This window comes from Hylobates moloch, unplaced genomic scaffold (assembly GCF_009828535.3).
Source record: "Hylobates moloch isolate HMO894 unplaced genomic scaffold, HMol_V3 SCAFFOLD_2, whole genome shotgun sequence".
NCBI lineage: Eukaryota > Metazoa > Chordata > Mammalia > Primates > Hylobatidae > Hylobates > Hylobates moloch.
Genome location: NW_026652277.1, coordinates 165,849,078 through 165,863,506, shown reverse-complemented (window position 1 = coordinate 165,863,506; position 14,429 = coordinate 165,849,078). Strand labels below are relative to the sequence as shown.

At 45.9% G+C, this 14,429-nt stretch overlaps 1 protein-coding gene across 3 annotated transcripts in view; it reads right to left on the bottom strand.

Annotated features, from left to right (window-relative positions):
• ZDHHC14 (zinc finger DHHC-type palmitoyltransferase 14) overlaps positions 1 to 14,429 on the bottom strand; it is a 316,034-nt gene that overhangs the window by 10,504 nt on the left and 291,101 nt on the right. For all 3 annotated transcript variants that reach the window (XM_032161220.2, XM_032161211.2, XM_058435626.1), the window contains exon 8: positions 14,216 to 14,318. In XM_032161220.2, the coding sequence (XP_032017111.1) occupies positions 14,216 to 14,318 (103 nt within the window). The remainder of the gene's footprint in view (positions 1 to 14,215; positions 14,319 to 14,429) is intronic.

Genomic DNA, 14,429 nt, shown 5'->3' with positions numbered 1-14,429 from the left:
CATTTGAGAAAGTCATGGAGGAAAATGGCCAATATTTTCAGGGTTACTGTGGAGATGACCATGACAAATATTCTTACACTTCTCTCTCTTTTTTTTTTTTTTTAAACCTTTGCTTCTAATTCTTATTTGCCCATTTCTTGTTGACTTTTCTACTTAACTTTCTTGCTCTCTGGACTCACCAACTCTCTTCCCCTCTATCCTTTTTCCCCATTGATTTCTCTCCCATTTCTCCTTTTTCCGTCTTCTCTTTTTCTTCTTTGTCTCTTCCTTTCTACCTCTCTCCTTTTTACTTTGACCCTTTTTCCCTCCACTACCCAGCCTTCCTGGCTGTTCATTTGAGGACCCTTTTATCTTCCACCAGTAGAGGGAGACATCACCGCTCGCTTTTTTCTCTTACAATTTGGTGGCTGTGCACACATCCCGGCTAACATCAAGAAGCCGCTGGTTACGTTTGAATTGATCTAACCAGTTATATAATCCTAAGGAAAAACAGCTGATCACTTAGATATCTGACAGTGACAGTCCATCTACTCTGAACAGCAAACTGAGATACTCATGTTTTTATTCCAAAACAACCTTTTAAAAGTTCATATGTATCATTAGGTTGAATCATATGACATTACCAATTTTTAAGGTCAAAAATTGGTCGAATGCTGGATACTAATAGAATAGAATCTTGATTTCTTGTAAGAGTGTCTATGAAAAGACCTTTCTGCTGGCAGCATAAAATTCCCACTGTCTGGAGTGCTGGAGCTTTTGCTGTCATTGCAGTAAGTCACTGTGACAGCTGATTTACTGCCCAAATGAAGTGTCAGCATTTAACTTGCAAAGAAGTTTATGGCTTCAGATGTCTGGAAGTCACACACATTAGCACTTAATGTTACAATTTAAGAATGCCATAGAGATCATTCCTGTTTCTGCAGATTCTCAAATAAAATTGCTCACGTAGGAATACATTTTATTTTACCCTAGCTGACTTCTTGTCTGAAAAAAACGAGTGTACCGATGCTACTAAAAGCAAAACTAGGAGCTTTCTAGATGGTCTGTGTACAAATTAAGTATGAGTGAAATTATTTATTTCTTTTGCTCCAATTCTGTCAAAAGCATTAGAGTTAGGCATCATTTATTTCTGCTTGGCTGTGAAGCTCTGTTCTGGGGTCTTATGAATGCTTATTTACAGTTACAGAAACACCACAATATTCTAAAGTCCACCTAAAATGCAGGTGCAGGTTGGAAGGAGAGCTTTTTTGTATTCTTTTATTTAACATTATCATTTATGTTTGCCTAAGTTATTTTTTTTCCTACTACATTTGATTTTTCAGATTACATGGAGAGTTCTTCTGCAATACTAGCTTAATAAATCATGCAACTGCTGGTTTAATCTTGTTTTGATACTGGATTGGGGTATTTAAAATGTTAGGTTAAGTAAATGTAGTAAATGATTTTGTAAAAACAAAATTGTAGCAATTAGGTACCATGTTACTATCTTTGCATTTAGCATGTGATTCCAAAGGACCTTTGCAGCAACAAGTGCCAGATATAAGCATAAATGATGACACCAATGCTATACAAAAGTTATATTATTTGACAATCAAATGAGGTGTGCACACTAAAAAGTGGATCGTAACTGTATGTCATGAGTATGTCATGCATATACATTGTTTTAGATAGAACTTCAATGTTAGCTAATAATAAAAGCCAATAATGAGGGAAGCAGGAATAATGAAAATGTGGTCCCCAGCTGGCTCTGGGTTATCTGCACATACTTCCAGTATGGCTCCTTGGAGTTTCATAGGAGTTCAGATGGCAAGAGACACCTGTGGTCACACCCATCATCTTATTGCTTTAGATGTCACATTGTTGCTTCTCTAACATTTTCTTCCTTGAGAATTTATAGTAGAGAGAAAATCTCATAGGCACTGACTAACCACCCCCATCCCCCACTGGTGAGAGAGGGTACGCTTATACTGAATTTTCCCATTTTTGAGATAATAAATAAGACCTCAATAGGTACTTTGATGCCAGCTTTCTATCAATATTTATCTAATTTTTTTGACCTGCAATATCAGGGTGCTTATCTAGACGTAAAATTATAAAGCATTTATCTCTAATTTCTAAAGTATTGCATATTTCCTTAGGAGCATTTTTTCTATCATTCAAGAAATACCTTTCTTATCCGGATACTGGTCCTAAAATAAAATGGCAGGCAAAAATTTGACCAAAGATACCTAGGGCCTCTTTCCCACCAGGCTTTCTCTCCTCTGCAAATGAACATGCTGAGTCTGATGCTAAATCTGTCTCCAGAGGCAACTCCTTCAAAGTAAACACTGGAAACGGCTTTAGGTCAGAGTAGTCACACCCCACGGCTAATTCAGTGTTTATTGTTGGTAGAGTGAGTAGCAAACAACCCATGCCTGGAACATATGGCAACATGGGTTGTAACATGTCCTCTAATTATAGAGACAAAGCTTCTACTCCCAGGAATGATGGAGAATTGACACCGGACCAGCATTCAGCCTGTATATAAGGGAGTATATGAAACTGGCCAAAGTACAGGAGACAAATGGTTTCCAGTAGTGCACAACAGGCAATGCAAGATTGTAATCCCTGAGGAAAGGGAAACTCACAAGGTAAGCCCCACAACCAACCAGTTCTTTTCTTGGGGAAAGTTCCCCAACCATTGCACAGAGCAGGAGTCTGAGCAGACCATAGTCATTCAGCTATAGAGAAAACAGAGGTCAGAGTACGAGAAAGCTAAAGTGGCTGGATCTCCAGGGCAAGAAACTGGAGAAGAGGATGCCGTTCAGAGAGGGAGGACCAGAAGTCCTAGTGGGGGTTCCAAGGGCTGTAGCCAAGGGCTGTGCTGGGCATGTGCAGGGTGAGAATCCCCTGCCCCAAGGCTTATAAGATAGCAGTTGCAATGCGGTTGAAAGAGAAATAGAGATACTCGAGGTTGAGAAAAGTAGTGCATTAGGGACAGTAATGTCATGAACACCTCCAACACATTGTTAACATCCCTGGGATCCCAAAGACATCAGAAAGGCTGTGCCTTAGGAGTAAGAATCATGCCCTAAAGGAAGACCCTAGGCCCATCCTAACAAAGCTTGAAACCAAACAATCTTCAGAGAAGACAGAATTTGGAGGTTGAGTTCCAACAAATTAAAGAAGTCTGGAAAACACTTTGAACCTTCCACAGATCTGTACTAACAAAACATAATACAAACCCACACACATTCAAGGTGACTAGCCAGTAACTGAACTGCTTGATGTAACAGGGGCAACATTCTTTGGTGTAAGATAACAAAATCCAGAGTCTCCATACCACATATCTAAAATGTCCTGTAGTCAATAAAATATTAATAGACATACAAAGAAATGGGGGAAATATGATAGAACCAAATCAAAATTTTATAACTAAAAAGTACAATAAGCAAAATGAAAAATTATCTGGATGAGGTCAGCAGTAGATTGGATATGGAAGAAGAATCAGTGAACATGAAGAGAGATCCAAAGAAATTATCCAGTCTGAAGAGCTGAGAGAGAGATATTGAAGGAAAAAGCACAGAGCCTCAGGGGCCTATCCTCTGGGCAGATTTTCACAGGGGAGCGTGGGTAAGGATAATGGGTTGTGGGGACTGAAAGCGTGTGGTTGAAAATCACTTTACACACAGTCAGCCCCTGTAGATGTTTCTTTATTGACGTGCATAGCATAGGGTTAAAAGCATGGGCTCTGGGGTCAAATTAGGATGTTTCTGTTAGAAAATTGTACTTAAGCTCTCCCTCCTCCGGTTTTGTTAATCTATAAAATGGAGATGGAGATAATATTAGTAGCAGGCTCAGAGGGGTGCTGTGAGGGTTAGCAGAAGTTACGTACATGGAAGGCTTGGAACAGCACGTGGTATGTCCATGTGGTATAGTCTGGGAAGTGCCGAGCCCCGTGTGGGTATGAAGGTGGATGAACTGCAAAGAGGAGAGTTGGGAAAGGGCATCGGGCCTCATGTTCTGTTTAGCGCCAGCTCTGCTTGTGTGCTTTCCACAGTCCTATGGTCCCCACACCACAGAAGCCCATAAAGAACCAAAGCAACAGAAAGGCCTGTTCGCCAGGTGCCTGAATGGCCGGTAAATGTACAGTCCAGTGGAACACTATCTGCTGGTGATATTGGCCTGTTGATTAGACACAATGGGCTCAAAGCCCTGATGACAGAGAAGAGTCTGCTGGAGGGGACCTCCACTGGGCAGGACCCTGAAGGTCCATGTTTGGCCCTTGCCACCAATGCTGAAGTCCTCTGCCCAGCATTGCTAGGAGATGCTCCCTGACCCAAGTCTGACATCTCTGGGTGGGGACTCCTGTCCACTAGGAGCTCGGGGTCCTGGGCTGTTCCCTCTTGGATTGAGTAGAGTCTGAATCCCAGGCCCACTCTCTGGTCCTAGTTGTGACCTGTGGGGCCACACAGAACACATCTCATCCTCTCCTGCAGATGTTCTCATGGCACTTGGGGTGCTCCCACAGGGGGTAGAAGCCTTGAGACCAAAAGGACTTCTTCCAGAAGCAACCTGGGTTTCTCACAGCAAAGGCAGTGTGGGGAGGGCATGGGACTCCAAGCTAATTAGACTTTTAAATTTATCCATCTATAAGCAACTTACTTTGTAACTGGTAATGATTTCCATGTAATCATATGTGTGCTTGGGGATTCTGATGAAGTAAGAAAAACCCAACCTACAAATCATTTCTAAACTGTCATAAAATTTTCATGAGTGCTAAATTTAACAATTAATGAAGTTAACATATTCATGTGTCTCATAGACATTACACATTTATCAACTTTGATTTTGCAGTTTTCATGTTTTAGAGCTTGTAATTTTTTTTCCAGGCCTTAAAATTTTTTATAGTTCCTGGAAAAGTACATAGGCACTTGCCTACAGTGCCTGATGGCTTGAATGACCATGACATCCATCTCTTGGTTCACAGATTAATTTCATCCCACCATGGCCATAACTTCATGGAACCATGACATGTCACTACATCAAAGAGAACTCCTTTCCTCTAGCTCCTAGTTCCACATCCAGGGTGGAGGTCTTTGGAGATGTGGCGAAGTTGGAGGATGGAAGGAATGAGGAAAAGAAGTTGGAACAAATTAATATTTGTTATGAGCCTCCTGTGGGCGAGCCCCTGTGAGGGGAATTTGCACATACATTCAACTAAACGTTTAAAAACCACCTCTAGGCTGGGTGCGGGGGCACATACCTGTAATCCCAGCGCTTTGGGAGGCCAGGGCGAGCGGATTACTTGAGGTCAGGAGGTCAAGACTAGCCTGACCAACATGGTGAAACCGTCTCTACTAAAAATACAAAAATTAGCCAGGCATGGTGGCGCGCACCTGTAATCCCAGCCATGTGGGGGGCTGAGGCAGGAGAATCGCTTGAACCCGGGAGGTCAAGAGTGCAGTGAGCAGAGATCGTGCTACTGCACTACAGCTTGGGCGACAGAGTGAGACTCTGTCTCAAAAAAATAATAAAATAAAATAAAGGGGTAAGTTAGAAAATGTATGTCTCAGTGCTCTGTAAATTGCAAAGCTCTATATAAATATCATTCTCTGTCTTTATTGATTTGCAATCTGGTGTGCCATGTCTGGGGACAAATAACTCCTTCATTATTCCATGCACAGAGTTCTGATTTGGGGTCCTGGCTTATGCTTTTCCAAGATTATCAAAAATTAGCCAGGCATGGTGGTGCACGCCTGCAGTCCAGCTACCTGGGAGGCTGAGGCAGGAGAATTGCCTGAGCCCAGGAGACAGATGTGACAGTGAGCCAAGATTGCACCACTGCACTCCAGCCTGGGCGACACAGCAAGATTCCGTCTCAAAAAAACAAAACAAAAAAAGCACCTCCAGTTTATTAGGTCATAAACTGGTGATGGCAAGAGGAAATAGAATCTCAGTCAATCCTCATCACAGGCCAGGGAGGTGAACATCAGTATAACTTTCTTCATTTTACAGTTTAGGAATTTAAGGCTCTTGGGATTAAGTGACTTGCCCAAGCTCACCCAGCCCCAAAGTGTCAGGGCCAGCAAAGGTCAGAGGCAGCCCAGGTGCTCTGACCCCACAGCTGTTCTCTGCCACTCCCCACTGCATAAGCTATTTGCAAAGCTTTTCCTTCCATTATCTTTCAGGATTATCTTATTCTGTTGTTCTTACTGGTGTCCAATTAGACCAAGAAGAAACTTCCCTTGAATGGGTGGGGACACAGCTGGCAGAGGTGGGCACAGAGAAAGGAAAATATAATGAATGCTGATTTCAAAAAATAATCTTCCAGCATGTAAGATGAAATTGGATTAGTATCTCAGATGACAAACATGAGTAAGTCTTACAGGTTTTTTGACGATACTTCTAGGCTAGCTGACAAAACGGATTCACGTCCCCACTGTTTCCAAGTGACTTTCTATCAACCAGACCATTTCTCCATCAACACAGGAAGCAAACCTTCCCTGAGTGTTCCATCCAGCTACCTGCTGGGCCGCTCCCCACCACCCCCAGGTATCCATGGGCACCCACATTCCACATGCCTAAGTCAACTTTCCCCCAACTTGCACCCCCTCTTCAAACACCAGGACGCTTCGCCCCACACATGCCTGTGCTTTGTTTGCTTGGAACATCCCTTCCACCTTTGGGTGGCGAATTCGCAGATGTTGTCTCCTCCAGGAAGCTTTGCCTGAAACCTAAATGCTCTTTGTCAAAGCTCCCCCGCCCCTCCCCCAACAGTCTGTCACATTCTAGCACATTCTGTTCAAATCCTCCATATACCCATTTCTCTGAACAGACCATGTGTTACTTGAATGAAACTGACCTAAGGATTTTCAAGATAAAAGAAACTTATTTGTGCCAAAGCAAATAATGGCTCAAAATCATTCCATTTAACCAAAACTTTTGGAGAGAACAAGAGAATTTGAAGGCTGTGTCGATGGTTCTCGATACTGGCTGCCAATTAAAGTCATCTCCAGGCCCATAGAACTACCAAGGCCTAGCTGCCCACCCTGGGATTCTGACTTAACTGGATGCAGAGATCAGTACTGTGATTCTAATGCGTGTCCTGGGCTGAGGAGCGACAGATTGTAATAAATTATCCCTCAGCTCCTAGACATAGGGCCAGGTCTGAAGAGGGTCAGCTGGTTCCAACTTGAGGGCTTTTCAGATGGAAATATGACATGTAATAGAAAGCACCTGGGGCCAGACCTGGTGGCTCACACTTGTAATCCCAGCACTTTGGGAGGCCAAGGTGGGTGGATCTCCTGAGGTCAGGAGTTCGAGACCAGCCTGGCCAACATGGTGAAACAGCAGCTCTACTAAAAATACAAAAATTAACCTGGCGTGGTGGCTCACGCCTGTAATCCCAGCACTTTGGGAGGCCAAGGCGGGTGGATCTCCTGAGGTCAGGAGTTCGAGACCAGCCTCACCAACATGGCGAAACACCGTCTCTACTAAAAATACAAAAATTAGCCTGGCGTGGTGATGCATGCCTGTAATCCCAGCTATTCGGGAGGCTGAGACAGGAGAATCGCTTGAACTCGGGAGGTGAGGTTGCAGTGAGCCGAGATTGTGCCACTGCACTCCAGCCTGGGCGACAAGAGTGAGACTCTGTCTAAAAAAAAAAAAAAAGGAAAGAAAGAAAGTAAGAAAGCACACGGGCCTTGCATCTCTAGCTGTGTGACTGTGAGCAAGTTACCCAACATATCCAAGTCTCACCTTCATCCTTTGTGAAAGGAGGCTATCTTGCAGGTTGCTGTGGGGATTAAGTGAGGCAACTCTTGGAATGATAGTATCAATATTAGCAACGCTCTGTCCATTCTAGAGCACTAAACCTCAGCAGAGACCCACCTGGCCACAGTATGGTTCTAGAGCAAATAAACTTGGTGCCGTTCTTAGAATGGCTTGAAGTTCAGCTCGTGATTCTGACTAATTCAACACTAAAGGATTTGTGTGTTTGTTTTCCCATCTGTCTAATTGGGGATTGGAACACAAGAACTTTTTTATTGATTTTGAGCTCTAACTATATCCAAAACAGGAAATAAGTAAAAAGGAAGATGACGGATTGCTTGGCAAGTTGCCAGACCACTTGCTCTTAGCGATGGTGCTGCAGGCTTTCCAAGGCGCAGAGGGTGGGTGCCCTGGATGTCTATCACTGCATCAGAGACCAGAAAACCGTAGGGCTTCGGGACCCTTTCAGCCAGGCACTGCTGGTCATGATGTGCTGGCTCAGTCTGTGATGGTCTTTGTTGCCTGGAATGTGTTACCAGCAAACGAAGCAAATCAAAGGAGAGGAATGTTACAGTGGCCCCAGAGAATTTGTATTGTTATCAGTCTTGAAATATTTCAGCTCATTTGTCCGTGTTTTGACAATTCCTGGAAATTAATTGGTATGCGTATTTCTCATGGCCCTAACATGATGCAAAGAAAGCAAAGCAACAGTGCGAGGTCCGCAGCCCACGCTGGAACTCGCTGTGCTAGAGGTTCCCAGGTCTCTCGGCTGGCGTGTGCATTTCACAGAATGTTTAAAAAATACAAAATACCAATTTCTCCCCTTCAGGGCTTACTCCAAGTGCCTCCTGACTTTCACTGAAGTCTTTGACTGCTTCTTCTCTTCCCCTCCAGTTTTACAAATTATTCTCATTTTCAATTTAACTTTTTCAGTCCTTAAGCTTCCCTCCTTTCATCTGTTTTCATAATAAAACAATATTGACAGATGAGACAACGGTAACAAATTAGATAACTTAGATGAAATGGATAAATTCCTAGAAAGACACATACCACTGAAACTGACCCAAGGGAAAAATAAAAAATCTGAATAGACCCATAATAAGTAGAGTGAATTCGTAATCAAAACAATACCCACGGAGAAAGCTCAAGACCAAATGGCTTTCCTGGCAAATTGTTCCAAATCTTTAAAGATGAATTAACAGCAGTTCTTCACAAACTTTCCAAGAGACGGGAGAGTAAGAAGCACTTCTCAACTCCTTCCATGAAGCCAGTATTACCCCGATACCAACACCAGACAAAGACTTCACGAGAAAAGAAAACTACAGACAATTCCCTTATGAATACAGACAGAACAATCCTTAACAAAATACTAGCAAACTGAATTTTGCAACATATAAAAAGGATTATATACCATGGCCAAGTGGGATTTATCCCATAAATTCAAGAAATAGGAGACAAATGAGAAAAGCAACACACAATCCTACTCTCAGGGAAGTTCTGGTATGACGGCCAGACTGTGCATAGCCCCACAGCACACCCCCAATCCTGTGTCAAGTGCGGGCTTAGTCAGTTTGGGGGCTGCTGGTCAGAGTGGGTGGGAGGAGAGGAGGAGCTGAGAGTCACGATGTTCACCTTCTTCTGCGGGTTGCAGAGCTCTTTCCTGCATGTGTGGACTGAGATGTTGTCTCTGCCCTCCTGATCTCCTGGTGGAGCTGCAAAGATTGGAGACTCACAAAAGGCTCACAGCTACAAGGGGGCTTTCGGTACAAATTAATCCCACCTCCTATTTTGCCAATGAGGAAAACCGAGGGCCAGTGAGGCAAGAGTGACCTGCCAATCATCAGGGAACTAACTGGCAGGAGCCAGAATGGGAGCTCTCGTTCTGTGGCTCCCATCCTGGGCTCCTTCCCTCATGCCAGTCATCTCTATTGCCTTCCGGTTGCTCCAAGAGGGTGCAGTTGAGCTCGCTCATCTTGCCACTCATGGGTCTCAGGGAGATAATAATAATAATAGCTGACACTTAAATAGTACTTCTCTTCTACTAGGCAAGGTTTTAAGTGCTTTACGTGTCTTAACTTAATCCTCATAGAAACCCTACAAGGTAAGAATATCAATATTCCCATTTTACAGATGAAAACACTGAGGCAGAGAGAGGTTAAGCAACTCATCAAGGTCATGCTTCTAGTAAGTGGCAGCAGTCTGGTCTCCACACAACGAATCCCCATCTCCAGTGTTCCTCTTCCAGATGGGGATAAAAAGGCATCTTAAAGCCTGCTGGCTGACTTGAAAGCATTTAGCATGTGGAACAAATGTCTCTGTACGGCTTTTATCACTGGCTGGAACATCCTGCTTAAGGGACTTGACTATAAAATTCTGTGCTATTACCAAATCTGGAGTAGTGCTCGTATGCGTATGACTCCCAGGATGTTGAGATTTCTTACAGTTTTGTTTCCGTCTTGGAGGCGGTAGACCATGGTACTCACTGATGTAGGGCTTCTTTACCATGGGGTCCATGGGCTTTAAAGGGAGACCTTGATCCTGAAATTTCATGCACATATCATGTGCCTGAGCCTACACTCATGGGGCATGGATTCACTAGGGCTGTGACGCTGGAGTGTTTTGTACTGTACAGCTCCCAGGTGCACATGAGCCTTGTTCATTTCTTTACACCCGACAGTGCCTTCAAGCCTTCCCCTGGAAGCTCTCTGGAAAGATTTGTGCATGCCTGAGTAAAGGAATGAATGGCCATGTGCGGTGGCTTACACTTGTAATCTCAACACTTTGGGAGGCTGAGGCAGGTGGATCACTTGAGGTCAGGAGTTCGAGACCAGCCTGGGCAACATGGCAAAACTGTCTCTACAAAAAATGCAAAAATTAGCCAGGCATGGTGGCGCATGCCTGTGGTCCCAGCTACTCAGGAGGCTGAGGTGGGAGGATCACCTTGAGACCAGGAGGTGAAGGTTGCAGTGAGCTGAGATTTCACCACTGCACTTCAGCCTGGGCAACAGAGCAAGACCCTGTCTTAAAAAAAATGATACTCTCTCCCCTTTGTGTGTATGGATGGCAAGAAGATGCTGCAGGAGATGTGAAGCCACCTACACTGAGGTGTGCATGGCAGAGAGGGCACTGTCAGCCTGGGCAGGTGACCAGGGCCGCAGGTCCTCACTCAATCCCGCCATGATTCTGTATGCCATCAGCCTGAGGCCAGCAGTGAAGAGGCTCTGCTTCTGGGTCCAGAGCTCCTCCTGATCTGCCTGGTGCTCAGTGGCATGGTGACGTCGCATGCAGCTCTTTCCTGGGGTGTTCAGACTGTCTCATCCTCAGTCACAGTGGAGAATAGGAGGGCAAGGAGCCTTGGTTTTTTTTTCTTTTGGTATCTTCAAGCTTCCTGACACAGTGCTCAAGCCCACAGATGAACAGATGCCTTAATAAGTAGCCTTACAGGCTGGGCGTGGTGACTCATGCCTGTAATCCTATCACTTTGGGAGGCAGAGGCTGGTGGATCATTTGAGGCCAGGAGCTTCAGACCAGCCTGGCCAACATGGTGAAACCCCCTCTCTACTAAAAAATACAAAAATTAGCTGGGTGTGGTGGCGGGCGCCTGTAATCTCAGCTACTCAGGAAGCTGAGGCAGGAGAATGGCTTGAATCTGGGAGACGGAGGTTACAGTGAGTGGAGATCATGCCACTGCATTCCAGCCTGGGCGGCAGAGTGAGACACTGTTTCAAAAAAAAAAAAGAAAAAAGAAAAGAAAAGTAGCCTCACACTGAATTGAGTGATAAGGGGTGACCAAGAGGCAGCTGCTGCACTGCGACAGGCTTCTTAACCTTTGCAGTGTCCTCTTCCAACAACCCTCACAACATCACAGCCCGGTGCCTTCAGCAGTACTAGTTAGTTGGAAGGTGACTCCTAAAGGAATAGGCAAATGAACCCTAGCATTTCTGCCATGTCCAGAGTCTTGGTGCAGGTGTAGAATGAATGGACTCCAGAGGGGAATCTGATTTGCCATATGGAGTAAAACGACCTCCCCATTTCCATGGTTAAAGCCACCTTCCCTGTCACAGAGGCATAGGGTAGGTGCTCAATAACTGTTTGCTGAATTGATGAATTATGTCCCATCTGGTCTTGACCTGAAGTGGCTTCCTGGTGAGAGAGCACCTTTAAACAGCCTTTGTTAATTTTCTTAATCTCAACAAAGCGTAGAGCTTGGTGAGATCAGCACCCTGCAGAACCTGGTGAGCCCAGTATTATGGGGGTCACAGGGTAAGAACGTAAGTCCACTGGTTTTGACAAGGACATTTGCCATCAGTGGTCAATTCTAGTGAAGGTTCTTAATGTTTTCTTCATGTATCTGCTCACATACTGCCCCCTGACTGCTGACCCCTTTGAAGGTGAATGAGCCGTACCCCACAAACTTTGTATCTCTAGCTCCTAGTCTAGTCCTCAACACACAGAGGGAACCCAGGTAGAGTGGCTGATTGAATGAGAGGCTATTGTGTGTAGGCACATGCACACATCAGAGAAATGATCAACGTATGCTGTGGCCAGAATTCTGGTGAGCTCTGTCCTTACAGGGCACTTCTTGTGCACCCGCGAATCGTGCAGAAAGCCTCTGAGCACAGATCTCCTGGTCTTTAACGCCCGTGCACTTGCGGGCATGCAGTAGAAGAAGCGAACGTGGGCACTGGAGTCACCGGCCTAGTTCTGAACCCACACATTAGTGTCTGTGTGCCCTTGGGCAGATGGATGATCAATCTCTCCTACTTAAAAAGGTGGGGACAAGTGTCCCCTTTTCCCACTGTTGCTTTAGGGTTAAATGAGGTGCTGACCACCACGCGCCCTAAACACAGCTGATCTCCGTGAATGTAATCCCCTTTCCTGCGAGGCTGTCTCCTCCTCCCTCTGTTCTCAGTTTCCTTTTCTGAAAAATACGGGGGAGTGACCCTTAAAGCGTCCCTTGAGTGTATGAGTTATGACCAAATAAGCTGTTTCCCCAAATCCCTTACACAGTGGAGCGGCAAGGACCTTGAAGTAAATATATTTGCTTTGAAAGAAAACACGCCAGGCACGGTGGCTCACGCCTGTCATCCCAGCACTTTGGGAGGCCAAGGCAGGTGGATCACCTGAGGTCAGGAGTTCAAGACCAGCCTGGCCAACATAGCGAAGCCCTGTCTCTACTAAAACTACAAAAATTAGCCTGCATGGTGGCATGCACCTGTAGTCCCAGCTACTTGGAAGGCTGAGGCAGGAGAATCGCTTGAACCTGGGAGGCAGAGGTTGCAGTGAGCTGACATCATTGCACTCCAGCCTGGGCGACAGAGCGAGACTCTGTCTCCAAAAAAAAAAAGAGAGAGAGAGAAAATGCTTTATTAGTAAAGCAGAGCAAAGCAATACAAACAAGACACCACCACCACCAACACGTAAACCCCAGCCACCTCTGCTGGGGGCTGAGTCTAGTTCACGCAGCTGTGGAAGTTGGCAGCCTCAGGACTGTCTTGAGGCTGCCAACTTCCACCCTGCAGTTCTCTGCACCCAGAAGCAAGGTGTTCTGGGCTGCTGCCCACGTCCAGTCTACCTGAAAGTCAGGTCTCTGATCTGTCATGGACGCTCTGGAGTGGGTGATTCAGCTATAGAAAGAGCACATAGCGCAGGACCACCACAAGACAAGGTCCTCTGCAGGAACATGGAACTTCTAACTTTAGGGAGATTTGTTCCAAATAAAGAGAGGCCATTGCCTTCCAGACACCTAGGGAATCTTAAGACACTGATGGTCAGGACCAGGCCAGGCTGGGATTCCTGGTGTCCATGAGCGACTCCTGCCCCCTCCCCCAGATCTCCACTTGCACGCTAGAAACCTACACACTGGAAGCAAAGCATGTCCACCCGTCGAAGAAAGCATGAGACGTGCACACGCTCTGGAGACGTACTGGTCGGTTTTGAGGCGAGTGAACATACACCTGGTCTGATCGTTTGCACTATTTTACACAGGGCTGATGCCAGACTTTGGGTAGAAGCAGGGGAACCGGCAGCACCAGCCACTACACGCTTCAGGAAGCGGAAGAGGGGTCAGTACAGATGGGGACCAAGGGACGGAAAGGGAAATGGAAGATCATGAGCCCAGCCCTGCCTGGGATGTGTGTCTCATCCCTCAAACAACAGCCTGATCCTGTATAAGAGGGTTTCCACCCACGTGCCTCAAGCTGTTTTGACAGAGGGATCGCGTGTGTGGACTTCCCCTGCGCAACTGTGAACAAGCACATCAAACTCAGTGGCCATACGCTTCCTTGGCTACTGCCTTAGTTTAACGCCTTGCCTCCTGTCTGAGCGCGGTAGTCATGGGGTGGGCGGCTGTGGGCTGCCCCCGCTCCTGGGGAGGTTTGCTAGGAAGGCTGCTTGGTGGCCTGTTAGTGAGCACACAAGCAAAAGGGAAGCCCTCGCAGGGAGCGGTGGCCCCCCCTCCTACCATGTCACTCTGTGACTGCGTGGCCCCGTACATGGTGATGCCATTGGAGGGTGCTGCTGGCTGCGGTGTGTCGGGCTGGATGTACCCTCTTCTGTCAATTAGGCTGCGAGAGAGAAGAAAACACAGGAGGAAGAGAGTGAATAAAAAGCCAGAGACGCAGCAGCACTATTTCAGGTTCCGCATCAGGGCTCCCTCTTCCCGTGACAGGCCCACC